The sequence below is a fragment of the Pelecanus crispus genome, chromosome 1 (genome assembly GCF_030463565.1).
Source record: "Pelecanus crispus isolate bPelCri1 chromosome 1, bPelCri1.pri, whole genome shotgun sequence".
NCBI classification, from domain to species: domain Eukaryota; kingdom Metazoa; phylum Chordata; class Aves; order Pelecaniformes; family Pelecanidae; genus Pelecanus; species Pelecanus crispus.
Genome location: NC_134643.1, coordinates 209102557 through 209130027, shown reverse-complemented (window position 1 = coordinate 209130027; position 27471 = coordinate 209102557). Strand labels below are relative to the sequence as shown.

The 27471-nt window shown below is 40.0% G+C and overlaps 1 protein-coding gene across 2 annotated transcripts in view; it reads right to left on the bottom strand.

The window, feature by feature from the left end:
* CWF19L2 (CWF19 like cell cycle control factor 2) overlaps positions 1-25451 on the bottom strand; it is an 86090-nt gene extending 60639 nt beyond the window's left edge. The window contains exons 1-8 of one of the 2 annotated variants that reach the window (XM_075711427.1): positions 25396-25451; positions 10886-10996; positions 10052-10171; positions 8500-8607; positions 6023-6142; positions 4450-4543; positions 3193-3308; positions 934-1649 (exon numbers count right to left, since the gene is read on the bottom strand). In XM_075711427.1, the coding sequence (XP_075567542.1) occupies positions 934-1649; positions 3193-3308; positions 4450-4543; positions 6023-6142; positions 8500-8607; positions 10052-10171; positions 10886-10927 (1316 nt within the window). In that variant the 5' untranslated portion in view covers positions 10928-10996; positions 25396-25451. Of the gene's footprint in view, positions 1-933; positions 1650-3192; positions 3309-4449; positions 4544-6022; positions 6143-8499; positions 8608-10051; positions 10172-10885; positions 10997-19996; positions 20031-25395 lie in introns of those variants that run through there. The other variant, XM_075711423.1, reaches the window with a different exon arrangement.
* Positions 25452-27471: the final 2020 nt, after the last annotated feature.

Sequence of the window (27471 nt, the reverse complement as noted above, 5' to 3'; positions counted from 1 at the left end):
TAACTGACATAAGCATGTAAGAAAGAAGGCATTACACTTGATCATACTTCATCAAATGCTGTTGCCAAATAAATCGTATCATCCTTCTTACATACTCCAACCAAGAATATTTCCTTGTCCAGCTTTCCCAAGCAATTAAATAACACCATCCTGACTCTAAACTACTTTTGCACAGGTCTACCTATTATTGGGAAGATCTGAAGAAAAGCATTCACAGTAATAACCACACTACTCATATCACTGGCAGAACTAGCAAGCTGGTAATACTGGAGAACAGGTGGCCTCAAGTAGAGCAAAAGCTCAGTTGTCTACAACTTACTTTCCTGATCACCTCTCCTTACTACTCTCCATTGTCTTTTACTAAAGCAAGTCAGGCAAACTGAAATTCAAAAAGCAAACTAGTTTGCATTTCCCTTCCCACTCCTATTCATCCTTCCTCTTTTCCACAGAAAATGCACTTTTCCAATCAGTACCTTCTACTATTTTTCATATGCTACTACTTTAGCATATGACTTCATCTCACAGGTGGCAAACCTATCCCCGCTGTATTAATTATTTCGGTTTTTAGTCAGCATTTTCTAACATTTCAAGTTTGTCTTTTCTAAATTCAACAACAGTTAAGATACTGTTTTGAAGGTTTTTTGCCTAAGAGGCCAATTTTACTGCAGTGTGAACGAACATTAGAAAGAAGCAGAAAATAATCTATCATTAGCAATCCTCAAATATGCTGAGGACACAGGACAAGTAGGGGTTGTTCTTACTCCTACAGTGGTCTGTTTTAGCTGCCCCTAGCTGGGACACTACCCTCCTCCTAACTAAAGAGATCTGATATGATCAGATCTAATACGGTCAACAAAGAAGACAGAGTTTCCAGTATACTTTGCCATGAAAAATACAGCAAACAAGAGACAAGTAAAGATGTTTGTAAAATACCTAGAACACATTTTACTGTCAGATAACGTTTGTTTCTTCTCAGGGATATCACCTGCGTACTCCTGTCGCGACACCTCTTTTTCATCACCTGGTGTTCTTTCCAAACAATTATCATCAATTTGTTCCCTACTACCTGATGATTTTTGATCAGACATTAATTTCTCATTGTTATCTTCTGCATGTGTTTTCGTCCACAGTGCAGCATCCTCACTAGGTTTTTGGAAACGGCTGCTCAAAGAGCTATGAACAGGCAGTTTGGAAGAGGACTGCTGCGACTGGTAGTCTCTAGGTGCACTGTAAGATAATAAATCATCTTCAGAGGGTTTCAGAAATTTGTGTTTCATGTTGCTTAGAGATGAACTCCTTTCCTGACTTCGTTTTTCATCGGAGTGCTTTTCTGCTTTGGAGCTGTAGCCTCTCAATACCGAGTCCGTGCTACTGTGTCCACACTCTTGGTCTTCTCTTGCCATACCTCTTTTGTAATCTTTGTCTTCTTGCACCCATCCCTTGCCATACTTCTCCCTAGTATAGCCCCCAAACATGTTCCTGTTTCTATTATCTTCATCTCTTGTCTCCTTTTTCATATGCTGTTCTTTCTTCTCTTTCTCACTTTGTGAATAGTCAGTTTTCTTCCATCCTCCACTTCTATAATAATTTTCCCTTCTGGATGCAACTTTTTCAGCTTCTTCTAATCGTGACTGAAATACCTCCATTGACTATAAGAAAGAATAAAAAAAAAGTCATACTGCTTTTAAGGTCATGAGGTATTGTGAAGCTCCCTGCAAAGTATTACAAGAAAAGGACCATTCTGTGAAAATAAGTCGCTATGCAAAGGGCACAGCATGAGCTATGGAGTGGAAAGGAAGACCAGTACAAAAAAGGTAACTTAGAGCCTCGTGTCTAAGATGCTCTGTTGGGAAGACTTTCTGATCCTTTCTCTTGGACTATTTCTAACTTCCATCCTGTGGCTCTAAAGTAAAGCGCCAGAGGGACCATAGCCTCAGAACTGTCTCCTCCTGGCAACCTGGAGATTAGGGGCTTGAGCTACGGAGAAAGGCTTCCTCTTTGTTACTCATGAACTTTGCATTTATGCTCATCAGATGCCCAGCTTCTATAGAACCAACAGACACTTCCACATTTTACAATCTAGTTAAACTCTTAAAAACACAGGAGAGTGGGTTCAAAACCTTTAGCCTAAAACAAGCTTTGAAACCCTGTCTCTGGCTTTCTGGACAAATACTTTATCCATTAGGCAATTATGCAAAATGTGGTCTGTTCCTCTTCCCTCTTCTGAGCTGAAGTAAAAGCCACGAATTACTTCCACCACCCCACCCAAAACATTACATACTGAAGCAAATCAGGCAGGGATCTCTTTCAATCATTATCCTGTACTTTGGCAGCCAGAGTGCTTCGTGCTGTTTGAACTCTAGTTTCTTGAGAAAGATTCATAAAAATAATATTCTTTACAAGCACCAGCACTGAATAATTTCTACCAGCACTGACCATGTTGGTTTCATCACTCAGGAGTGACTACAACTCAGTTCAAAGACAACAGTATGAAGTCATGCTGTCTTATCCAAGATTTCCACAACCAAATCAGCCTAATCAAAAAACCCATAAGAGAACCCAAATGTAACACTACGGCCAAGATTTAACACCCCACACCTCTGCCCAATGCTTTTAAAGACAGTAGTATAATATGTAGGGGGGACAGGCTTTAAAGAGTTCATATTGTTATGGCAGACTGTTTCATTAAAAACAAATTTTGAAGACTTTAAACCCTTCAGAAGCAAGCAGCTTTCTCAATGTATCTCGACTGAGCAGATCACAAGTGGCCAGAAGATTCATATTTGGTAAAATTTGACACAGTTCTCCAAATGATCTTGGCATTATTATTATCCACAATGTGCATTGTCATCTGCCACGTGCAGGAGAACAGAATATATTTTCTAGTATACGTCATTATTTTGGAAGCACTCAGGTACTTTGTAACTGGGATCATTTGAACCTCCTGATGTAGAAGATAAGTATTTTAAATTTGCTATAGGATCCCATATACTAAAAAAATATTTAACAAAAAAGACGTAAAAGGCTGGGTAGCTTTATACTCTTCATCACTTGAAAGAAGCTTCAGAGGCTGTTTTTTCCCGCTTCTTTCCCTGTGTCTTACACTGCATATTAAGTATTTGTGCCTTCACATGAAAGTAACCTTTTCCAAGCATCTATTAGTATCAAAAAAATTTAATTGAAGATCCTTACCCCATATCTCTCAGCTACAATTTCCTCAAAACTTCGTTTCTCTCTCTCAGCCTGCTCCTTCATCCTTTGGTATGATTTTCGTAACCAACTTAATCCAGCATCTTCTACCACGGTAACTAAAGTGGAAAACAATGAGAGGTCGTAGTTTTATATCTCAGTGGTTATTCCTATTTAACCTTACTCTGTATGTGATGTTAAACCTTCACCTAAACTTAACGTAAAAATTGAAGGGCGCAAAAGAAAAATAGAAAGAATATAATAATACAATTACACGGTTTTATAAGTTAATGCTGTATATACCTCAGTAATACCACTGATTTAATTTAAGCTCCTCCATTTATCACAGAAGACAACAAGCAGTTTCCAAGACAGGAATGGCATATGAGAAGTTGTGGGGTTTTTTATGAAATTAAAGAACCTTCTTATTATTTCCACTTTCTGTGTCCATTCTTGGCATACCCCTGACATACAAACAAGTGCATTCCCCTTCTCAGAAAATTAATGAGTAACACATTGCTTTACATTTGAGAAGCTAGCAGAGGTCTTAACATTCAGGACACAGACTCACTGATGCCTGTCACCTCTTACAGATCATTGATCTCTGTGACTCCTAAAAGTGGGCATAAGGCTAATGGTTTGCAGGACAGACTGTCCACAGGGAAAGGCTCCCAAAGAGAAAAGCCAGGGACCCTACTGTTCCCTGTTGACAGAATACAAGGACCCTTCTTATCACATAATAAATGCTTCATGACATTACGAAAACCGTTTTTCTAACTGCTCTTGCTGGAAATAGGCAGGATAACCCTAGGGTAAGGAAAGAAGTGAAAAGGTTACAGAAATCGTGTTTTTCACAAACTGCATCTGTAATGTACTTCATTTTATGTGACTCAGACTTCTGTGGTTGAATATTTTAAAACTATAATTTGTGTAATGGAATGAAAGGAACCAAATGAGATGACAACAATTTATCTTGTCTTGGTTAAATCATGCTTTCCTTTAATTAGTTCAAAATGGAGAATTTCTGTAAAGATATTGAAGGTCAAACCACTCAGGATTAAAAACCAGTGAAGAGAAATTCTGCAAAACAACATACTATATTAACCCAATATTCACTAACTGAATTTTCATCCAAATTTTAATTTTATTACATGTTATTCAAACTCCCTTTACATCAACATTAGTAGTACCTTGTTAGCAACGCAGAGACCAGAGACTGGAGACAGAAATTTAGGATTATTACTAAAAGTTGCTGTTTACCTTTCTTAACTGAAGCTGCTTCATCCTTCTCTGGTGGCAAACCTGTACCACCATCTTTCCAATAGGGATTGAGCTCTCTCTCAGACAGCATGGCCTAAAATAGAAATAATTTTAATGTGTGCATAGCATGCAGTTTGTATTTTCTAGAATATTTGATAAATTTTATATACTTGTGTGGGAAGGAACAGCTTACTCGTAACTTGTAATATCTAAAGACAGGTAGAAATAAACATAACTCTCCATCCTGAGTGAAAGCTCTCAAACATGTGCTTAGTTGGCACCCTTACTACACAGAAGCAGTTTTACTGTTTGACTGCACTGCCAGTGTAGCAGTAATACGCACTTGCATCTGAAGCACTGCTATTACGGGGGCTCTTAGTTTTACCTTGTTACTGCTTTTCACCCTCAAACTAGATCACTTTTTGTAATTCTCTCAACTGACTTCTCTGGAAGCAGGCAAGGAAGTCCACTGGAGAAGAGGGTTGATTAGGCATTCCAGCACTGACAAAATTTTGAATTTGTCTGTTATATCACCACCTCGTCACCACCACTGGCATGCTGTATGTATCTGTTGTATACATCGTTTTGGGTATCAAAGAAAGGATAGACATTCTGGTGTAGAAAACACAAAAGTATAAACCTGCATGGAGAGCAAGTGGTTGGGTGGGAGAGTCTATAACCATATAATACATGCTGACATTCTGGTGATTTAAGATCTCCACATTAAATGGTCCTTCAACAGTTCAGAAAAAATGTTCAGCAAAATATTATGTGGGGAAAAAACAAAAAGATTAATCCCTTCTCAAAAGACAATAACCAAAGCACCATATACTACAGAAGAACAGCACTCCAGGTCAACCTGGTTCCTAGCCACAACACGACTAACTGGAAAACCTAACAGCAACAAATGGCCTACTGTGAGATGTGAGGACAAGCAAATATTAGATAGTAATCAGCAGCTATGGTCAGACTACATTGCATTTAAGGAGCTGAATGAACAAATGAAGCAGCCGGCAACTGTATGTAAACAGAACTAATTTAATGACAGCAATCTCTTCCCCAGCCAGACCCTGATCCACCTGTGTGTTCATGCACAACTGTGGCATGAAAGGCACAACAACTGCTCAGAATTCTTTCTTCAGGAAAAAACAAGCCTCAGTACCCTATGCTTTGACACAGTAACTTAGGTAAGCTTTTATCACACAAAACAATGGTGCTCCTTTCACACACACCATGGGGAAGAAGGCCAGACCAACAGTCTGTCATTATTAAGTAAAACATCTCAGAAGCAGTTCAAATATTACAGAACTTAGTAGTAACAAAACTGGCTTTCTCCTTACCTAGAAGATAGTTTAAAGGCTTTTCTCCATAAGATAAGTCTGCTGTATGAACCCTTCCCATCCCAAACAGAACAAAACCTGACCTATTTAATTAAAATCACTATCACACAACACATCAGGCATTAGTTCAAAAATGATACAAAGACTTACATATTTGAACCAATTCACTGGTCCATTCATCACTCAAAATTTAGTAAGATGCAGAAAAGAGTTGATATATTAATTCCTCCTACCTGCTCAAGTTCTTGAGCTTTCTGTCGTTCCTGTATTTTTTCTTTTTGTCTTTCATCTTTGACAGCTGCTACTGACGTGGTTTTCAATGACGTGAAGTCTAAATTCATCCATTCTTCTCTCTTTAAAATAAACACAAAGAATCAGCGTTCATACTTCCAACAAAAACATGGCTTAGGTACTAATCAAACCAGTGCAACTACTGACAAATGTTACTTACAATAAACAGTATAGGTTTTACAAACAAATATTAAATAATGAAAAGCAAATATGATTTTAAGAACCCTAATCTATTTTTTAATATTCACTTACACAAATAAATTTCATAAATGTCTTTCTGTAATTTGAAATACATTTTCACAATGCATTTAAGACACTAGTAAACATGCGAACCATACAGACTGCTTATCATTTGCTTAAACGAACACTGTACATCCAGACCAATTCCTTTTCATCTTGCTAATTCTGACTTCATGACCTCTTACATCTCTTCTAGCATATACAAAATTTGCAATCAGTAACTAAGCACAGTTCATACCTCGGATATCTAGGCAATAACTGCACCCTCAAATTGAACAGTTACACATCTAAATTCTGTGAACTGTACCCACAATAACAGGTAGAAAATTGCATTTACAAAACCTAAGCTGAGCCAAGGACATTTTAAAAATTAGGACTACTCTCTACAGAAAAGCAGCATATAAAAAGCCTAGATATACCTACTACCTTTATACACAAAACCTGAAGCCTCAAAAGAAAACTGAGACATACACATTATAAACAACTACTCTACGAAAACAGGTATTTGGAACACTTCTGGGGATAGTATAGCAACCAAAATGACAAGATTACACCTATTTTGAAACATGTACTTGCAGAAGAGTCTTCATATCTTCAGTAGGGTTTAAGTCTGAGTTGTCAATCTGAATAGATGCCATATGTCACACTTTCTCTGTTATTTAAAAATTACATTAGGCAACACACCAGAGAGTTTCAGAGGGGAAACACAACGTTCCACTTCTCCGATCTCCTCTAAGACAGACAAGGAACTGAAAAATAATCTTATCTTCAAGTGATTCAACAGTATCTATGCCTACATTAGCAAGCAATGCAGATCAACAGAAGTAGATGTGCATGGGACCTCTGGAGGTCATCTGGTCCAACCCCCCCCTGCTCAAGAAGGGCCACTTAAGAGCCAGGTGCCCAGGACCCTGTCCAGATGGCTTGGAAGTATATCCAAGGATGGAGATTCCACAACCTCTCTGGTTAACCTCTGCCAGTGCCTGGTCACCCTCACAGTAAAACACCATTCCCTGGCATTCAGACAGAAACTGCTGTGTTTCATTTTGTGCCCATAGCCTCTGGTCCTGTCACAGGGCACCACTGAAAAGAGCCTGACTCTGTCTTCTGTACAGGCTTCATATCTGTAGTTTGGGGATTTTTTGTTTCTGTCTTTTTTTTCCTTTTTTTTTTTTTTTTTTTTAAAGCACTCTGGACTGTCTGAGACTGGTTCCATGGAGCACCTTAGGTGCGCTTTGAGAACATACTTTCTAATTTAGTTTAATCCAACAGAAAATGGATTTACATGCTCCAAGACTTCTTCACAATGTGAGCCAAAATACAAAAAGCAGGGATGACCAGGAAATTCCTTTCAAAAGCACACTCTTCATCCAAAAATAGACAAGCCCGGGGCACACATTATACAAGAAATGCTTGGGGAAAAAATAGTTTTGCAGCATAAATTATCATGACATACATAAGAATTTATATTTCATTACTTTATACTTTTCCAAGAAGATAGATATGATTCAGAGATCCTTTTTATTTCTCTTAACAAGATGCACAGATTCAGAATGAGAAACAGGGACTTTTTCCAGGAGTGGAATTAGACACTAAATTAAAAATCACCATTTCACACAACTGAGGATGATATGTAACTACATTTATGTTACTAAAATCACAGCAGTTTATTTCAGAATGACTCCATTTTCCAGAATAAACACTGCTTACTGGGCACAGAATTCACCTAGCAAGATCAAAAGAAGCATTAATTCCATAAATACTGTGGCTGAAAAGTTCTACACTTCTCTTCCTTATACCTGTTTATGCACCACAGAATCAAAAATTCATTCACCTGTACAACAGCCACTGAAATTATGCAGAAAAAACAACATGTCTAGTCAAGATTTTTAAGTTGACCTCTTCAAGAAAATCAAGCGAAGTTGCTAGAGCCTCAAAACATGATGAAAGGAATTGGTGCTAGGCAACTTTAAGTATAGTGCCTTGTTAAATACTAAGCAACTATTAGGTAGAGAAGCCTTCCAATGAATGAAATGTACATTTACCTAGCTAAACAAAGACATTTGTCTGTAAAATAGGTTTTCTTCAACACATTGCAAAAGAGTTGTCAAGAAATCTAAGCACGTTTCACATTTGGTCATGCTTAATTTATTTCTGGAGTAGTTATCAGACTGCTCACCTGCAGGGAGGGTTCTTTCACAGCATCTGATTGCCTGCTGACCTTCCAAGCCTCTTCTGTGTTATCTGACTGTGACACATTTGACTCAACCCATTCAACTGAAGAATCCTAAAAATAGAGTTTAATGTAGAGAATAATAACACCTTAACATACTATTAGCAATACTGACCAAGTATATTGATAATCAAAATTGATGCTGATTGCTAAGCATTGCTAATATAACACTGTTTATTATTTTAAAATACTGATAATAAAAATAGAATATTGATATTCCCATCGGAGATTGTTCCTTCACAATCAAAACATTCCACCATACTTCATGAGCACATCACAGTATGTAACGCTAACTTTATTAGCGGTTTATTAGCGTAACACTGCTAAAACTGTCAGAATAAAAACAAAATCAAACCAAATTTTTTTATGGCATTACAAAAACAAAATTTAAAAAAAAAATCTAAATTCACTACTAAGTACGTTTTACATTAAAAAAGTAAAATCAGTAACACAGTACATTATAAAGCACTGTACATGCTATCTCCTCCTGTCTTCATATCCAGCTTCCTACACTTGCCCTTGCAAGCAGTGTACTGAGATTTTACACTTGAAGCAAATAGGACTCCATTGAACAGAGTTTCTTTGCTATTTACATGAACCTGTCATGGGAATAACAGACTTTGGACCGAAGGTATCAGCCAGGACTATGCTGTATCCTGGGACTCACTGATGTGATCTGAGGGGTTTTGATCACTCCCATGGGAAGTGTGCAGCATTTGAGGCTTAGGTTACCTCCCACACAGAAAAACATAGTTCATTCCTGATATAAGTCCCTGGAAAATAAACCTCATCATACTGCATGTTCCTTCACTCAATAAAAGAGACTCTCTGAAAAGAAAAAAAATCACAGTGCTACCTGGCTTGCACCAAAATGCTGGGAGGATGTTTTACACATCGTGGCCAGAAAGCAGCACCCAGATTTCTCATGCAGCCTCTGTACTGTTTTGCCAGTGTGCCCCTCAATGTGAAGGCATCTGTTTACAGATTCAAATGCACACATCTGAGCCTTCCTTCAGACCCACGTACAACTCCCCATGTCATTGGCAGTTTCCATGGTTGAACATCCATAGAAAAAAGGCAGCAGTAACTCATGTTTAAGTCAAGTATTTGCAATTTTAGACACATCATTCTACCATATACCACTGACTACAGGGAACCTATAAATTTTTCCACTCTATTGTAGAATTACATTTTTTTCAATTTCTCTCTGCTGAAAAACTATAAATCCCTTGGTTCCTAATGAGTGAATTCAGTATCATAAAATTCACGAGCACTCACATAACAGCATCTTTTAAAATGATTAATTTATATATTTATATATATAAATATAGAATATTAAAAAAAAAAGTATACTAAAAAGACAAACTTCGCTATAGTTTTTCCTAACAGAAAAGTGTAAGAATGAGTCTTAACTTTACTAACCATGTGTACCCACATAGACTAAAATGGTGCAGGTTTTAAAAATGTCATTTGATAGATTATAGAGTTTCTTACTTACTGAAGAACTATCAAGTAAGTCATCCTTCTTCTCAGATTTTTGTTTCTTATTTTTCTTCTTTTCTTTCTTAGCTTTTTTTGAATGCTTATCCTTTTTCTTCTTTTTCTGCACAGAATGTTCCTACAAGTAAATGTTTGTAAATGAGATCCAGTAAACAAATCACCCACATACAAGAAAAACAATCACAATATACTTACCAAACCACACTGAAAAAGGTAAAAACACACACAGCTGGACATAACTACATTTTACTTGTACTACTCTCTCTCTCTTCTATGGCAGGGGGAGAGCATGCCTCACATCCATAATCGACTTACTTTCCCCCTCTCAATACCTTTTTCACTGGAACTAAGGCACTAGAACTATACATAGAATATCTTATACACTACATTTATTTCAGTCAAAGTTATTTCCTCAGGAATCACTGCATCATCAGTACACATCTGTCCTTTGTTGAAATATCTGTACAGCTTTCTATACTAAAAGGATGCGATATTCAGAGGTTCCACTAAGGCTTCTCCTGTGAATGACCACAAACGGGATTGCTACAAAGCCTTGGATGCTCCAGATTTCTTCCCATGGGACTATTCTTGTCTGGCAGCGCTTGCTCTTTTGCATTTGGTAGAAATTAAAGCTGGAATTGAATGACAAAAAGTTTTCCTCTTTGTGAGCAAAAGATTATTTCCACTTAAAAAAAAAGTGCTAATAGTGAAGCATAAAGCATTCAGAAATTTGGAGGTTTTTAAAGATCATCTTAAAGCCCTCAAAGCCTTTTGTTCATATGAACATGCTCTAAAGGTAACAACACAATTCAATGATTTACAGTTCTGTTACCTCTTCCAGTTGTTCCACACGTTCATTCACATCAGCAAGCATCCATGTATCGTCACCTCGTAGATGCTTTAGCAGCTTGCGCCTCTGTTTCTTTTCATAACTAATTTTGGCCTAAGATGAACAGAGAGAAAAATAACTAGGCAGAGTCCAGTAGCATTTACTTACAGATGCACCTTTATAAGCCACACTGACACAACCATACACAATGTTGAGAACTGTGCTTGAGAACTTTTCCTTTTAGAGGACTGCAATAAAAATACTTTTGGATTACATGTTAAAGGGGGAATTCAGCTAAAACATATTACGCACCCTCCTTCCTCAAGCTACAGCTTTGCAGCTCCTCTAGCACTAAATAAGAGTGACACAAAGACATTCAACTTCTGTTCTTCAACCTGAGAAGTCTTCTGTTCTTACAACCTTCATGAACTGCATATGATATGATATAGTGCACTTCTGATTTTCTATTTAAAAAAATTCTCTGGGCGATTACTCCATTGCAAAGCACAGCTCACTATCTGTTAATTTGAGAAGTCAGCAAGCCTATCTTTGTGCACATTCAACTTTGAAAATATCTCAGCCAGGTGCAAAACTTGGAACTGCAGAAGTCCATGGTCTCAAGGAGTATAAAAGTATATAAGGATTAGCATTTTGGGCTGCAGAATGTTCTTCCCTTTCTGGTTATGGAGATAAAACTAGAAACACTTTTACTACTACTTCTGAAAAAATAATAATCACTGCAGACAGTTTCAATTCCTGAAAAGGATTTTTATAAACCACACCAATAAAATAATGACCTTTTCAGCCTCTGAAGTTCCCTCTATTACTTTCAGCAGAAACATGACTTTCACAAACAAGTTTACTAAAATATAATTCACCATTAGAAAACTCCTTATCCCAAAGTGCAATATATCAACACACCTGATTAAACAGGAGGAAAGTTACTTTATATTATTACAACCTTAATTTTCTGTGAGATAAGTCTTGCAAGTTTGAGCTTGCTTTTGGTTTTCTGTTTGTTTGTGGGTTTGGTTTTTTTTTTTTAAATAACTAAAGTCAAAGCAAAGACTAAAGGTGGAGTTTGGTTTCCATGCTGAAACATCAAGTTTTACCAGAAAGTGTTTTCAATCATAAGCCAAGAGATCGCATGCAAGTTTATAAAAAGACCAATATTTAAAAAAAAAAAAATCTCAGGAGATTAGACAAGCCACTGAAGTCTTTCCTCCTGGCCAGCTATTTGTGCTCTGTAACAAACTCTAGATACAAGCCTGTGCAGTGCGCAAGACAGTAACCTCCCTACCATGGGCCAATTGCTCTTTTTTGATACAGCCAAGAAGGAAATCTGCAGCTTTTGTACTGATAGAAAATGAGGCTTGCAGGAGGATGACCAGTACACCATAAGGGTTCAATAAAGAGAAATACATACTAAAAAATAAGATTAAAAGTTAAAAAAAAAAAACCTCATAAGGTAGGAGTGCTGTCGTATTTTTTCACATTGTCATTAGCAATACCGAAAGTGGCACAAAGAACAAACAAACAAACAAAAAATACTACACATCTGTGCCCAAACAAAGCATCCTTTTAGGGTCTTCATTGTCTACTTTCTTAGAAGACCAGAAGGTGATAAACTTTTTTTTTTTTTTTTTTTTTTTTTGCAAAGTCCCTTCTTTTAAAATTAAGAAGTCTGGGTAGCAGCCTTGCTTTGCTTGCATTTAAATGCATTAGAAAGTTTAAGTCAGGACAAATAAAGCAGCCGAGACTGAGACTTCCATCTGTAAAGTGAAGCTGACAGTCTACAAGGGTGAACGCTGTATCTTAAAATTCAAAAGGCAGGGATAAAGAAAGAATGAGTTAAGAGCACATCAAGACATTTATTCCAATATCAAAACAGTTTTCCAGTTTATAAATAAAGAAAACAACAAAAGAATAAGCAGGACTATAATTCAGTGAGAGTGAAATAGCTGTTAAGCATAACAAGGTCAACAAAACCACCCAGGACTCCAAAAAAATGCAGGTATGTTTCCTGCTACCTCACCATGATCCAGAGAGCTCACTGGCTAACCCTGCCCATCCTAAGACATCTATCCATCTAGGACAACACCCCTGAAAGTTCATGTAAAAATCACTGACTGATATTTTCTGTTCTAGTCCATACAGATGATGATGGCCCTTCTGTCTTAAAAATATATTCATCTGAGCGAAGTAAAGTAAATAAGCGTGACACATTCATGGACAAGTTAAGGGTAATAACCTCAGCTATGCAAATCACAAATTGCCTACAAGCCACAGAAACACACACACAAAACTTAAGCTGGACAGAGATGAAACAGCAGAGATAAAGGGAACTTGTATATAGTTCTAGATGGGAAAAACACAACAAAAACAGACTCCAAACTTGTTTGCTCCACAAGTAAACAGGAAACATGTTACCAAGATTTAGACTGGGAGAAGGACAGGCTTTCCACATACTCCATTTCACTTTCAGTTGAGAAAGACCTGCAGCTGAAGTGAACAGTTCCCTTCCACCGCTTCGGCAGCTCTCGGGCATATAAATCGATAAACACCTCAAATAAATGCCAGTCAAGATCAGCTTGTCAACATGTCTCCATTTAATACGCTCTTTGCCTGTCTAGGAAGATTTAGCCTCTTACCCTTCTCTGTAATAACACATATATTTTAAACTAAATTACTATTTCCTTCATGTTACTGAAGTTACAAATATATATCCCATAAAATGAAGTTAACATTATAAATAAGGCACAAAAGGAGCTTTTATACTTCTTATTAGATCTAAGAACGAACAGAAAAAATACAGGCAAGTATTTGGGTAATTGAGATACATGATCCTAATAAAAGAGGTGGATCACCATTTTGGCTGAAGTATACAAATACATATTCAGAACACAGAATGACTAGAAATCATCATCAAACTGCAGACTGTTGTCTCCTGAATACTAAATGAAACAGGATTGGGCAAGATGAATCTGTAGTGGCAATACCACCAGACTGTTAAAAAGAGAGACACAGACACAAAAGCATCAGGTGAAAGGTGTTTCTTCTCAGACAAAGATACAAAATATACAAGATTCTTAACAATATCCATATGTCAAAATAAAAAAGAGAAAGCTGCCTAGAAATTTTAAAAGTTGAAAGAAGCTATATTTTCACCTAAATTATCATAGAATGCTTTGGGTTGGAAGGGACCTTTAGAGGTCATCTAGCCCAACCCCCCTGCAGTGAGCAGGGACAGCTTTAACCAGATCAGGTTGCTCATTTTAACACAAGACTAGAAAGTTAGCAGCGATACCCTCTGATCCTTTCCATCTCTAAAAACTAATCTAGCTCCCTCTACCATCAAATTACAATATTCATTTTTATTGTTGGTGAATGGTTTCCCCTCACACACCCCACCCCCCAATTATTTCAAGGCGGGGGGTGGGTGGGATCTGTCTACACTACTTTATTAGCTTCAAACCTTACCTTTCTATGCTGCTTGTCTTTTATAATGATGCAGGGCTGACTAGCATCTAACTAGTTTTTCTTCATTTTCTACATTTTATAATCTAGTCCCCTGTCAGACTTCTCTTTCTATGCTACAAAGGCCAACTAGTTTCACACCTCTCAACCCACTGGAGTTCAAGCATTTAATTCACATTAAGATTCATTTATACTTTGTGATACCACAAAAATATCCAACTATCTATCCTTTCCCCTTTACAGATGAGTACTTAGAATTAGGTACATTTTAGGTCACCACCACAATTATTTTTGGTTTTCCTCCATAAATATAGGATGGTACATTTCTGAAATATCTCTATTTCAAAGTAATGCATTAATTATGCAAATGGCATGCTACACACAAACACAGAGGACCATTACAAGCAACCACCTGTCAAGAAGGGCAAGCATTGTGCTATATTACGTACTTCTGTGACACCCTAATAAAGTTGCTCATAGCCTTTGCAACAAGCACAAGGTAAGTATAATGCTGGCAAAGCACTCTGAAAGGTCTGTTGGTAAGGTGCTATAAAAAAAATAATTACTCTACAGCACTACGTTAGCAATGTTTGCCAAGGTGAACAGAGCCAAACTTGTAGTCTTTACCATAAGCAGGCCAAAGGGTCTTAGATTTTACAGCCCCATCTGAATGGGGAAGGAAACCAAGTTCAGGGAATGTGCTTTCTGGTTTTCATTAGGCAGGTCATTAATGTCAGCCTATGTGGTTGCTGACAGCAGTATCTGCTAAATGAAGAATAAAACTTGCTCCAAACAGCCTGTAATACACTGAAGACACAAACACCGAAAGCTGTAAAAATGACACCATGCCACCCCAGGAAGAAGCAGAAAAGATCGAAGACACTGCCAATGGCCAAGGTCTAGGTCACACAATAAATAGAGGTTGTTACATGACAGTCCCTCAAAGACATCCAAAAGTGGACGTACCTTGCCTGGTGATGGAGGCTAAAACACTCCCCGACAGAAACCCTGACCAATGCTCTTTCCTGACCCCAACTCTATGTACTATTTCAGCTCTCACCAAGGCCTGAGAAAATTTTCCATACCACTACAGAGACCATGTAATTTCCCATCTTTAACTGTGGTCAACCTCCAGCTCTTCAGATGATAATCATCACCACTCAAAAGCCAACTTCTCCATCCAAAAGAAGAAAAATTCCCTTTTTCTCCAAAAAGCAATCAGAAGAAAATCCACAGCACAACACCAGACCAATACAGCATGACAAAAACATCCAACACAGAGAGCAACAGCTAAGCTGCTCTAATGGCTACCCACCACTGAAGGGCAGGGCTCTGTTCCCATACCTCTCCTCTCCGCACTCCCACCCGTATGGTCCCACAACCTTCCCTGCACAGGCCTGTCCCTTCACTCCAGCCTCAAGGGACTGCTGGGACTACCCTGATACATAATGAATCCCACCAAGAGCAGGGTGCAGCTTCCTGCAGATCAAGCTTCCAAGCCAGCCCTCTGGCAAGGTCATCAAGACTACAAGTTTAAGCACAAGGAACGAGGAAAAAAATACACACTTTTGGGAGGAAGGGAACAGGAGGAAGAAGTGTGGAAAAACTCCTTTTGGCAACAGCTTTCTGTTAGATAAATTCAAAAGATGTAACACCTAGCTCAGTCCTTCAGACATTAACATAAGGCACCCAAAATGTAAACAATGAGCTTTCATTTCTAATGTCAGAACCATCTCCCATCCTATCACACGATCCATTCCACTCATTTACCAGTTCCAATATTCAGCTATCAGAAAGGCTGCTGTGGCCTGTATTACCCTCACAGCTTCCATCACCCCAAAGCTCAGGGAACCTGAACACACTCTTCCTCGCTTTTATACCAATTCTCTACCTGAACACCACACTTATTTTCATGAATGCTTACTGATTTTTCTACCCTCAATATTCCAATTATTGTTACATCCACGAAGCTTCCCCAAGGAAGAGAGCAGTGGAAACACAAGAAGGGGCTTAGCTTCCACCCCTACCTGCCAAATCACAACTGAGTCAGACCGCTGCCTGTACCCCGACCTCCTCCAGACACAGCCGTGCCAGCTGGAAACGTCACTGCTCTTTGTCGGTTTTGCCTGCCAAAAGGCACAGAAGACAGATCACTGAAATGACCATCACTTAAATCATTTAAGCTTCTTGTGATCAATAATCATCACAGAACAGTCAGACATGATTTAAAGAGCAGACTGTGGGAGATGTCAACCTTCAGTCAGAAACAGTTGGGAGGCAGTACTTGTTTCTGCTGGCGCAACAGATAAATAGATGCAGTACTGCTAGGAAACTATAGGCAGATAGTTCATGTTAATGTAGGACCTCTCCACTCCTGTGGCAGACCAAGCTCTAGACGAAGGACTTACAGAATATAACAGTGAAGACATCTGTCTTCATCACTTGCTTTCTAGAATGACCTGTCTGTTAAATCAAAGATGTTGCTTGCAAAAATGCAGATAGAGGTCTGAAAGCCTTTTGTGAAAAGGCAGTATTCATTTCTCAGTGCTGTTACTCTCCCAATATCACTCAAAGATTTAAGTGAGTATAGAAATACTGACATGCTTATTTCCTTCAACACAGAGAGTCAGGGACATAACACTTCATAAAGGATTTAAAAGGGGAAGAACAAAAAGGAGGTGTTTAGTATTACAGCACAGAAGCAACTTCCAACAACTAACAGCTCTAGAACCCCTAACACTCTATGTTTTGCTGTTAATTTCTGTCTAAGGAGAAATTTCTGTAATTTTCTACTGAAAACTGAAGTGTAAAATACTGCCAAAGCATTCCATCACCTTGGCAAATACTAATCACTGCAACAACCCAATGGTTAGGCTTTTATGAGGAAATACCTGATGGAACTTCACTGGGAAAACCTGCTCATATCACAGCTTGTTTAGAGCCCAAATGCAGTGAAGTCATTGTTACACTTCGGGCTTTTTTTAAATTTTAGGTTGTATTTTCAAAGAAAATAAATTTAAAAAAAAGTAAAACTAACATAAAGGTAGAGGTCTAAGTCAAAAGCATTGAACAAGATGTTTCCAAAAATAACAGCTTGTACATCTCAAATCAATTTTTTCAGAAACCTAAATAAGTAAAACTAAACACACCATTTCTTGTTTGTGCAATGAACCTATTTCAAGGTATCATTTTATTTACATTGTTTCAAGAATGTATCTTATTTGTTTGAAATACTGAGTGAGGTCTTACTTACCTACACTCAACTATTTTTTTTTTAAAATATGTACTGCTATCAAGAGAAACTTGTAATCTATCAGTAATCCTTAACAATTTAAAAGACAAGATTTTCTGCACAAGGAATGGTCAAATCACATCACCCTCAGAGACCAAAGAGTGAAAGACTCAAAGTCCATAAAAAAAACAAGTAACAGAAGAGCAACCCTAAAGTACAGAAATGCCATGTCATAGCACAGGTGCAAGAACAATTCAAAATTGAATTATTGCTAGTTTTTACCAAAAAAAAGCATCTATGTCTAGGAAAAGTACACATCCCTGCACTTACCAAAACACCCATCAGATTATTTTCTCATTCTAAACTTGCAAACTAAAACAGTAGTGCAATGAACTATCACACTCATCAAAACAAGACACTATTTCTAGAACTTAATAACAATTTGCATGTCAACACATAATTATTTGATTACTGATCATTATCATAAACATTACCAGCTGCTGGGTTTTACCAATGCAGCTGGGAGGACAGACTACACAAATAAAAGAATACATTTCCAAAATTTAAAAGAGAAATGTCACTCAATGAGTTGCGTGGTATTTTGGTTCTTCAAAAGAAGTGTAAGTTCATAACCAGCAAAAAACATGAAACAGTAAATAAATTTAAAAAAAAAAAATCAACAAGAAGCAACTTCTTCTGTTCAGCTTGTTTTAAAAGTTACTAAAGAAATCCATTATATTTCTATAACTGTTTAAAAATCTACTATATACTTAATCTCTTGATTTTTGTGAATATGGAATCTGCAAGAGTGAGCCAGATTCTTGTACTGAACTCGGTGATTTGTGGAGAATTACTTCTGGAAAGATAGTGAAGGTTTTCTCAGACTCCTCCTATCAAGAACCAGAGTTAAAGAGCTCCCTTTTATCTTAGCCCCAACTACATACTTTATAGAACAGAAGACAGACTAATAATTTCCAATATTTCATAACTGAAAGCTCCTTCAAGGTGAGCTCGTTGAACGTCTCATCTTTCCAGAAACAGAACTGCTGAAGTACAGTCATTTCCGCAAACTTCTTGGATTATGAGAAGCAAAGACCGACACAGCTTCCCAAGTGTTTTTCCCAAAGCAAAAAGCAGGAGCTTCCAAGATTGTAACCACCAATTAACTGTCTTGACTACGTTAGCCACATGTGAAATGTCCCTGCACATCTCTTTCTTTGCCTTTGTAAGCAAGATGGTCGAAATACACTAAGATAAAGCCTTGCAGTAGTTTTCTCCCAGTTCTGTTCCACTGCTATAGCAGCAGGCAGTCTAACCATAATCAAAGTAACCTAAGAAAAGCAGAGAAAGTCAATACACTCAAGACATTAATCCATTCTCACTTACTGATATTATCAATAATATACATATATTAATGAACAGATGAACATCTTTAGGAGTTCATAAACTTCAGAAATACTTCATTTTCTTCAAACGAGGACTGGTTTTCCTTCCCCAGTAAGAAGTACAGAAGGAAAAAAAACATACCAACTAATTTGCCATTTGCAACTTTTTTCCCTGCATAAAACTTCAGGCAGAGTACCTCCAAGGGGAGGTTAGGTTTTATTTCATTTGACTGTTTTCTGCTTTCTTCTTTTTCTAAACGGACAGAGGAAAAGATTTTCATGCCTGCTTGTGACAAAACCTGTTTTTAACTTAATTCAAAAGAGAGTTTATTAAGAAAAGTTCAAAACATAAAAAACAACAATAGAGTTCAAACTTAGCTAAGTACTGACTATTGCTAGATGTGTGATACTTAATGGGGACAACATCAATTACTTCAGCTAAATATAGAAGATTTAACTATTTTATCAAATGCTATTTTAAATGGTACTATGTCACCACATGGCTGAAGTACTAATACATATTACATATATATCTATATCCTATACATGAACTCATATCCAGGCTTTGCAAGTTACAGTGTCTTCCAACTTCAGGGAAGCCAGAAATGTTATTCTGTCAGCAAAAAGGTGGCAGCAAGTCAGTTCCATTTCTGAAAAGCAGAAGGCAGAGTACTGTCATGGGAACTACAACATCCTCATGCTTCCATGTTACAAAACGCTAAATGGATTTTGCACAGAAATAACAGAGCAGCTACATGAGAAGTCTTAAAAATTTTGCCATTTTTCATAGCTTAATGTTAGGTTATTTGGCCCATAAATGGGAAGAGGAAACATGCAATGAGGTTTTTTTTAAAAAAAGTTTCATTCCTAAATTTCTCTATCAGCCAAGATAGGAATAAAGGAAACTCTATAGCCTCCTTTGTCCCACATTGACTTAACTAAGATAAAATGCTTATTAGACACTTCTGCTAACACATTCTAAAACTCTGGTACAGAAGGGGCGGGGGTGGAACTACCAACCTTCAACATGTCCTCTCCTTACTTCAATTTTTAGTTCTTACTGCAAGGAAAAGAAATAGTTCAAGGTCATACATATGACGATGAACACAGCAATTCCACAAGCAACAGCAACAAAAAACATCTGATCATTAATGTACATTTCGGTGCTACCCAATGCACGTAAGAGAATCCCTGAAAGTCGTGGAGTCTGACTTAGCTTTAGGTTGCTCAGAAGTGGAAAGGTTAACACCGTGGAAAAGTAACACAGATTCTAGAATGTGCACTTTCAGTAAGAAGCTGAAAAGTCACATTGCAAAAGTTTCTCAATTGCCACATAGGGACCAAGCACCTCCAATGGTTAAATCCTGTAGAAAACCATGTCATTCTCTCAAGACCCCTTCCTACACTCCACAAAAAATGGACTTGTAAAACCATAGTGCCTAGTATTTCACAAATTATATTCCATCCTGCTTCCCTGTATTGAATTTCTCAGCGCTCTGTCATTCTCCGAACTGAGAATCTAAGCTAGTACGCAACTGAAAAATGTTCAGTAATGTCCAGGGAAGCTGACGGAAGTGGATACAGGGTTAAGCCCAAAGTGAGACATCTCCAAAATATTCCTGTATCCTCCAGCAATTTGAGGTTCAGCAGCTTTTCAATCAATAACTTTCAACATATAGTTTTGCTTTTACACTATTCTTGTCTGGACAGAAGTGAAGTGTCAGTATTTGCAACATGCTATACAAAAGGCTCTACAAGTTCTCTGTGCATCATCTGAAATTTCATTTCTTTTGTCTGCTCTGAGCTGGCTACCTGCAAATTGGATGGACAAGACCTTTAAGATCATCCAGTCCAACCATTAATCTAACACTAACAAGTCCAGCACTAAACCAATTAAGGGTAGAGTGGTAATTAATTTCCTGTTTCCTGGCTTGGTGGGTAGATTATTTTTTAATGAAAGTAAAAACTAGGAGTCATTAAGGTTGGAAAGGATCTCTAAGATCATCAGTCCAACCATCAACCCAACACCACCATGTCCACTAAACCATGTCCCAGAGTGCCACATCTACCCGTTTTTTGAACACCTCCAGGGATGGTGACTCCACCACGTCTCTGGACAGCCTGTTCCAATGCTTGACTACACTTTCCATGAAGAAATTTTTCCTAATATCCAATCTAAACCTCCCCTGACGCAGCTCGAGACCATTTCCTCTCGTCCTTGTTCAAATCAAAGAAAAAAATCACAAAATTCAACACAGATCCTATATACATACCTTGTAATACAGCACATCTTTTTGAAGAAAAAAAATACGGGATTTAGTTTCATTCTAAAACCTCCAAACCAGTTTTTCTAATATTCTTCAACAAGGCTGATGAGCAGCATCTAAACCTGCAAGAACATATTAACACTGATCTATGAAGCTACATTACCATCAAAGACCTGTGGAGATGTATCCTAACAGTAAGAAGCATAGCCCCTAGGCTCAAGATACCATACTTTCTAGTACCAACTCAAATTCTGTCAAAACCAATCTTTGCCCCTTTTTCGCCCACATCTTCTGTATGAATAAGTGCTCTCCCCTGACTTTGACCTCTTCTCTATGAGACTAGCTTTGACTCACTGCTGTAGTGTTCCTCCAACACTACTGCAACCAAACCTCCTTTCTCAGCTTTACTGCTTCCCTGAATTGAGACTTACCTGAACGTGATCATAGAATCATAGAATGCTTTGGGTTGGAAGGGGCCTTTAGAGGTCATCTAGCCCAAGCCCCCTGCAGTGAGCAGGGACAGCTTTAACCAGATCAGGTTGCTCAGAGCCCCATCCAACCTGACCTGGAATGTTTCTAGGGATGGGGCCTCCACTACCTCTCTGGGCAACCCGTTCCAGTGCTTCACCACCCTCAGTGTAAAAAATTTCTTCCTTATATCCAGTCTAAACCTACCCTCCTCTAGTTTAAATCCATTACTCCTTGTCCTGTCACAACAAGCCTTGCTAAAAAGATTGCCCCCATCCTTCCTGTAGGCCCCCTTTAAGTACTGAAAGGCCACAATAACGTCTCCCCACAGCCTTCTCTTCTCCAGGCTTAACAACCCCAACTCTCTCAGCCTGTCCTTGTAGGAGAGGTGCTCCAGCCCTCAGATCATTTTTGCGGCCCTCTTCTGGACCCCCAACATGATGAGAGGTTAAATACAAATTCATTACCTTTTCCACAGATTGCAGCATATTTAATAGCACAACCCAGTTACTATAAAAACATCAGAAAGGTGTTTAATGCTACACCTCTTACTTTTGTTCGTATCTCTAAAATACTGTTAAAGAAGTAAAAATCATCCACAGATGTTTGCAAAGAGTAAGTTATACCAAAATTTTTAAACAACGTCCTCACAGAACACTTTTATTTCACGTTAAGGTGCTGACACAAGCAGAAGGAAACAACAACAATAGGAAAATTATTATTCAATGAACTACTACAACAATACCTGACACTGTAAAAGGCTTTTAAAAAAGTAGCCATTTATCAATGTTTTTTACTCAGGCAGGCAGCCTGTCACAAGTGGAGTGCCCCAAGATAATACTGGGCCCCACAGTGCTCAACATCTTCATAAATGATCTGGATGATGGGACTGAAAGAACCTTCACCAAGTTTGCCGATGACACCAAACTGGGTGGTGAGGTGGACACATCAGAAGGGTGAGACATCTTGCAGAGACACCTGGACAGGCTGGAAGAGTAGGTGAGCAAGAACTGTATGAAGTTTAACAGAGACAAGTGTAAGGTCCTACACCTGGGAACAACACAACCCAAGAGCCCAGTACAGGCTAGGATCTCCACGGCTGGGGAGCAGCCTTGCTGAAAGGGATCTGGAGGTCTGTCGTGGTTTAACCCCAGTCGGCAACTAAGCACCACACAGCTGCTTGCTCACCCTCCCGCCCTGGGTGGGATGGGGGAGAGAATCAGGAAAAAACAAAAGGTAAAACCCATGGGTTGAGATAAAGGCAGTTTAATAGGACAGTAGAGAAAGTAGTAATAATGATAAAAGAATATACAAAGCAAGTGATCCAAAATGCAATTGCTAACTACCCGTTGACTGATGCCCAGCCTGTCCCTGAGCAACGATCGCTGCCCCCCAGCCAACTCCCCCCAGTTTATATACTGAGTGTGACGCCATATGGTATGGAAGCTGCGCAGGGGTCAGCAGTGCACCGCTGCAGCAACAAAGGCAAATCGGATCCTGGGCTCCATCTGCAGGGGCATCACTAGCAGAGATAAAGATGCGATCATCCCACTCTACTCAGCACTTGACAGGCCACACCTGGAGTAGTGTGTCCAGTGCTGGCCCCCACAATTCAAGAAAGATGCAGGCAAACTAGAGAGTGTCCAAAGGAAGGCCACGAAGATGATCAAAGGGCTGGAGAACCTGCCCTATAAGGAAAGGCTGAAGGAGTTAGGTCTTTTCTCCCTAGAGAAGTCAAGTCTAAGGGGGGACCACATCACAGTATTCCAGTACTTAAAGGGTGCCTACAAAGAAGACAGAGGCTCTCTCTTCACAAGGAGCCATGTGGAGAAGACAAGGGGCAATGGGTACAATTGGCACTGGAGAGGTTTCATCTTGACTTAAGAAAAACATTTTTTACAGTGAGAACAATCAATCACTGGAACAACCTCCCCAGGGATGTGCTGGAGTCCCCATTGCCGGAGGTTTTCAAGATGTGATTGGACAGGGCACTAAACAATCCCATCTAGGCTTCCTCTTCCACAAAAGGTTGGGCCAGGTGATCTTTTGACGTACTTCCAACCTGGGCTGTTCTATGATTCCGAGAGAGTGGCATTGCCCCAGATATCCTGCTGTACAAGTAGCACCAACTGAGAAGAGTTAAAGTAGGATAATAGTGTCCTACATAAGTCTCACTTTCTTCCAGTTAAAAGTATTTTCTGAACATCTAAGAGCTTGAACTGAGCACAGGAGCACTCTTAAACATATCATACAGCACTTCAAATAGAGCAAAAGACATCTTAACAACAAATTTTTGCAGGATAGTATGATTCACTATTACTAAGTTAAGTTAAGGAATTTCCCTTCAACTGCTTGCCAAAAAGGGGGAAGCACACAGTGGAGGATCACCCCACACTTGCAAAGTCACTGAAGGGAACTTCTATTGCCTAGAAACAGTTCCACAACTGTGCAAGGGAGACACCCACACAATATATTAGCTGAAATCCTCTCTCTGTCTTCCTGCTTTGCCTTGAGAAAAGACATCACTACCGTGTAAGCCTCAGGCTATTCAGGCCATTTTCCCATTACTTTTTTTTTTTTTTTAAAGTATCTTTGCCCAGTAAGATTTGGTTGCTACTTATTTTGGCCTTCCTTCTCTCAAAAGCCCATCATCACAACCTCATACTTTTTCCACACCCTGTCCTTCTCTTGCACTTTTCTTTCCATACAGTTATCCCCCACTCCTTAAACTTCAAAACAAGTCATGTCATCTAACTGATGTGCCATTTAATATTTTAGCATTCACTCCACCTACAAGTCACAACAAAAATCAGCAGCTTACTGCACAAGTACCAAACATGGCATATAGGCAGACTTTTAATAAAATGCACAGGTTTCCAAGTCACAGCAACTCTACCAAAGCATCCATGAGCAGGAGCCTCCTAATTCTTGGCTAACACTACACCAAGTGTGGACTTGGTAATGTTAGGTTAACGGTTGGACTGGATGATCTTAAAGGTCTTTTTCAACCTAAACGATTCTATGATTCTAAGATATAACCAAGCAAGTAACATCCTGGCTCTACAGAAACAGGCTGTCCCAATTCTGTTCAAGTTATTACTACTCCATGACCAGAGTGTTGTAATGGAGGTATACTGACTCTTTAAAAAACACAAGTCAGGAAGACAAGGTGGAGGACTTGCGTTTTATGTCTCATTTAAGGAAAGGCTAAGAGCTGGGACAGTTTAGCCTAGAGAAGAGAAGGCCTGGGAGTGGGGGTGGTGTCATCTTATCAGTGTATACAAATATCTGAAGAGAGGGTGTAAAAAAGACCGACCCTGGCTCTTTCCAAAGGTGTAAGCACAGAAACACGGAATAAGTCAAATACCAAGCGGATCAATACCGCTACAAGTGGCAAAAACACGTGAACTCAAGTGGCTGTCACTCAAAACTAAGTTCCCGGTTGCTTTCTGCCACTCCCGGTCCCGCAGCCCAGTGACCCCCGGGGCAGAAGGGGCCCTCCCCAGAGCGTCCCCCTCCTCCAGCTGCCGCTGGCGGGCCTGCAGGCCCTCAGGAGCGCACCGACCCCGAGCAAGACGAGGCCTCCGCAGCACCCGTCCTTGGGGAGGGAGGGGGCTACACGGTTCCCGGGGAGGGGAGAGGAGGGGAGGGGGAGGAAGGGGAGGGAAGGGCCGGACACCCCACCTGCGCCAGCAGCGCCTCCCGCTGCCGCTGCCGCTGCTCCTTGCGCGCCGCCAAGCTCCGCTCGCTCTCAAACCCGGACGCCATTACCCGTCCCCACCGGAAACCAACGGCCGCTCAACGGCCGTACAGCAACTCCGCCGCACGGCAAGGCCACGAGACTGTCGTAAACAGCGTCCCCAGCAACAACGGGCGGGGCGGGGCTCCTCCTCCCGGCGGCGCCGCGGGGCACAGCGCCTGCTCCGCCGGGCCGCGCCCCCGCGGCCCCCAGCGCCCCCTCCCCGCCGAGCCAGGCCGGGCCCCCGCGGCCCCCAGCGCCCTCCCTGGGGTGAAGCAAATCCCGCGTCCGGGTGAGGCGGCAGCCTCCCTGGTCCCTCCGGCCGCCAGCTCTCAGCCCCTCTGGTCTCGCCAGCGTCCGGCCGTAATGCTCTCAGTCTCATGACAGAGTTTCCCCAACTTCTCTCGTAGCTTTAAAATTAAAGTCAACTTGTGGAAGGCTTTCCACGGCGTCACAGGTGAAGGTCACAGCAAATACAGAGCTTAGCGGCCGCCTGTGCTGGTTGGTTGACAGGCCCACGAAGTCCTGGGATGGGAATAGTGACCTCCAGGCTCACCCCTCCGGCTGGCCCAAAATTACCTTGTGTGAACCTCAGCCTACTCGTCTGGACCAACGTTAATGAAGGCGAACGAGGGACACGTGGCCTGACCGACGCTCGCACGCCCCAGTGCCAGGCAGCGCCCGGAGCTCCGCATGGCTACGACCCACCTGGAGAACGCTCTCCCAGCCGCTTTCTGCCCCGTTTGCAGCCGGTTCGGTGCGGCCGCGCTAACCTGTGCCCTCTCTAATGGCAGGGTGCTAGCTGCTCAGGATGTGCCCGGGTGGGAAGAGGGAAATTAAAAAATGCGCACGTTCAAGCATTTAAAAGTTGCAGTTGGCCAACAGTGTTTGCCAGGGCTGCTGTATCTCAGGTGAAGCAAATGTTTATCTGAGACATAATTCTCTGGAATGAGATCAGAGCATTATTAATGTGTCTGACACCAAATGTGTTTGCAGTCACCAAGTAATAACATTATCTAGGTAAAAGTCTGAGAAGTGCTTGGGTAATTTGTTAGCTGTTTGCATTGGACAGTATGTTTTCAAAGTGGTAACTATAATTTAATCATTATCTCCATGATACTATTAAATGTGTAAATTGCATTTGCATCTTCCCTCAATTTATGCTATGACAGTTAACAATGTCCCAAGAAAAACCTGTCGTAGATCACCACTAGGTAGAGAATGATAACTGATAGAACTTAATAGGCACCGTTGGGAAAAGCAGCACGTGAACCCCCTTTCGGGAGCCATTTCCAAAGCAAACAGATGGATACAAAAGGCGTTTCAGCAGGAGTGACTAATGCTATGCTCAGTCCTTAGCTATATGCAGCAATGTACACTGGTTGAGAGAGGAAAAGCGCATGTTTGGCCCAGTAAGGAAAGCCTCTTCTCTGATCATGATTTGCTGTTCTTACCAAAAAACTGGTTTCTTTCCATCCCAGCGTTTACCACTTGCTCCAGGCAGCCAGCAGAGCAGTTCAGGTGGGCGCTCCCTAATTCACTCTATGCATACTCCTAATGGCATATTGGCTTAATAGATTTATATTAAATCTAAACAGTGAATTGATAGTCCATGAGCAGACCCAACTAGTTGTGGCTGAATCAGTTTAGGAAGTACTTGGAAGAGCTGTGTGAGAACAAAAAGCCTGGCAACTGTGGCAGAGTGAGGTTAGCGACAGCTGTGGACAATTTCATCCTCCAGTACGGGACTGAGAAGAGCGAATATGTTTTCTACAGCAGGAAGTTACAGACAAAGAGAGAAGTCAAAGCAGCGTGTGAGCTTTTGCAGTATTTGGTCTTATTTTTGGTATCTGTAACCCTCCACATCATTAATAAGGCAGCACTGTAAGTTTTCATTTAAAAACGCATTTCTAATACTCCTCTTTTTAGGAGAGAAACCATGATGCAAATACACTCTAGAATCTCAAACACTGCAGAACAATAAAAACTGGAAAGCTATTTTATAAATATGATCATTCTGT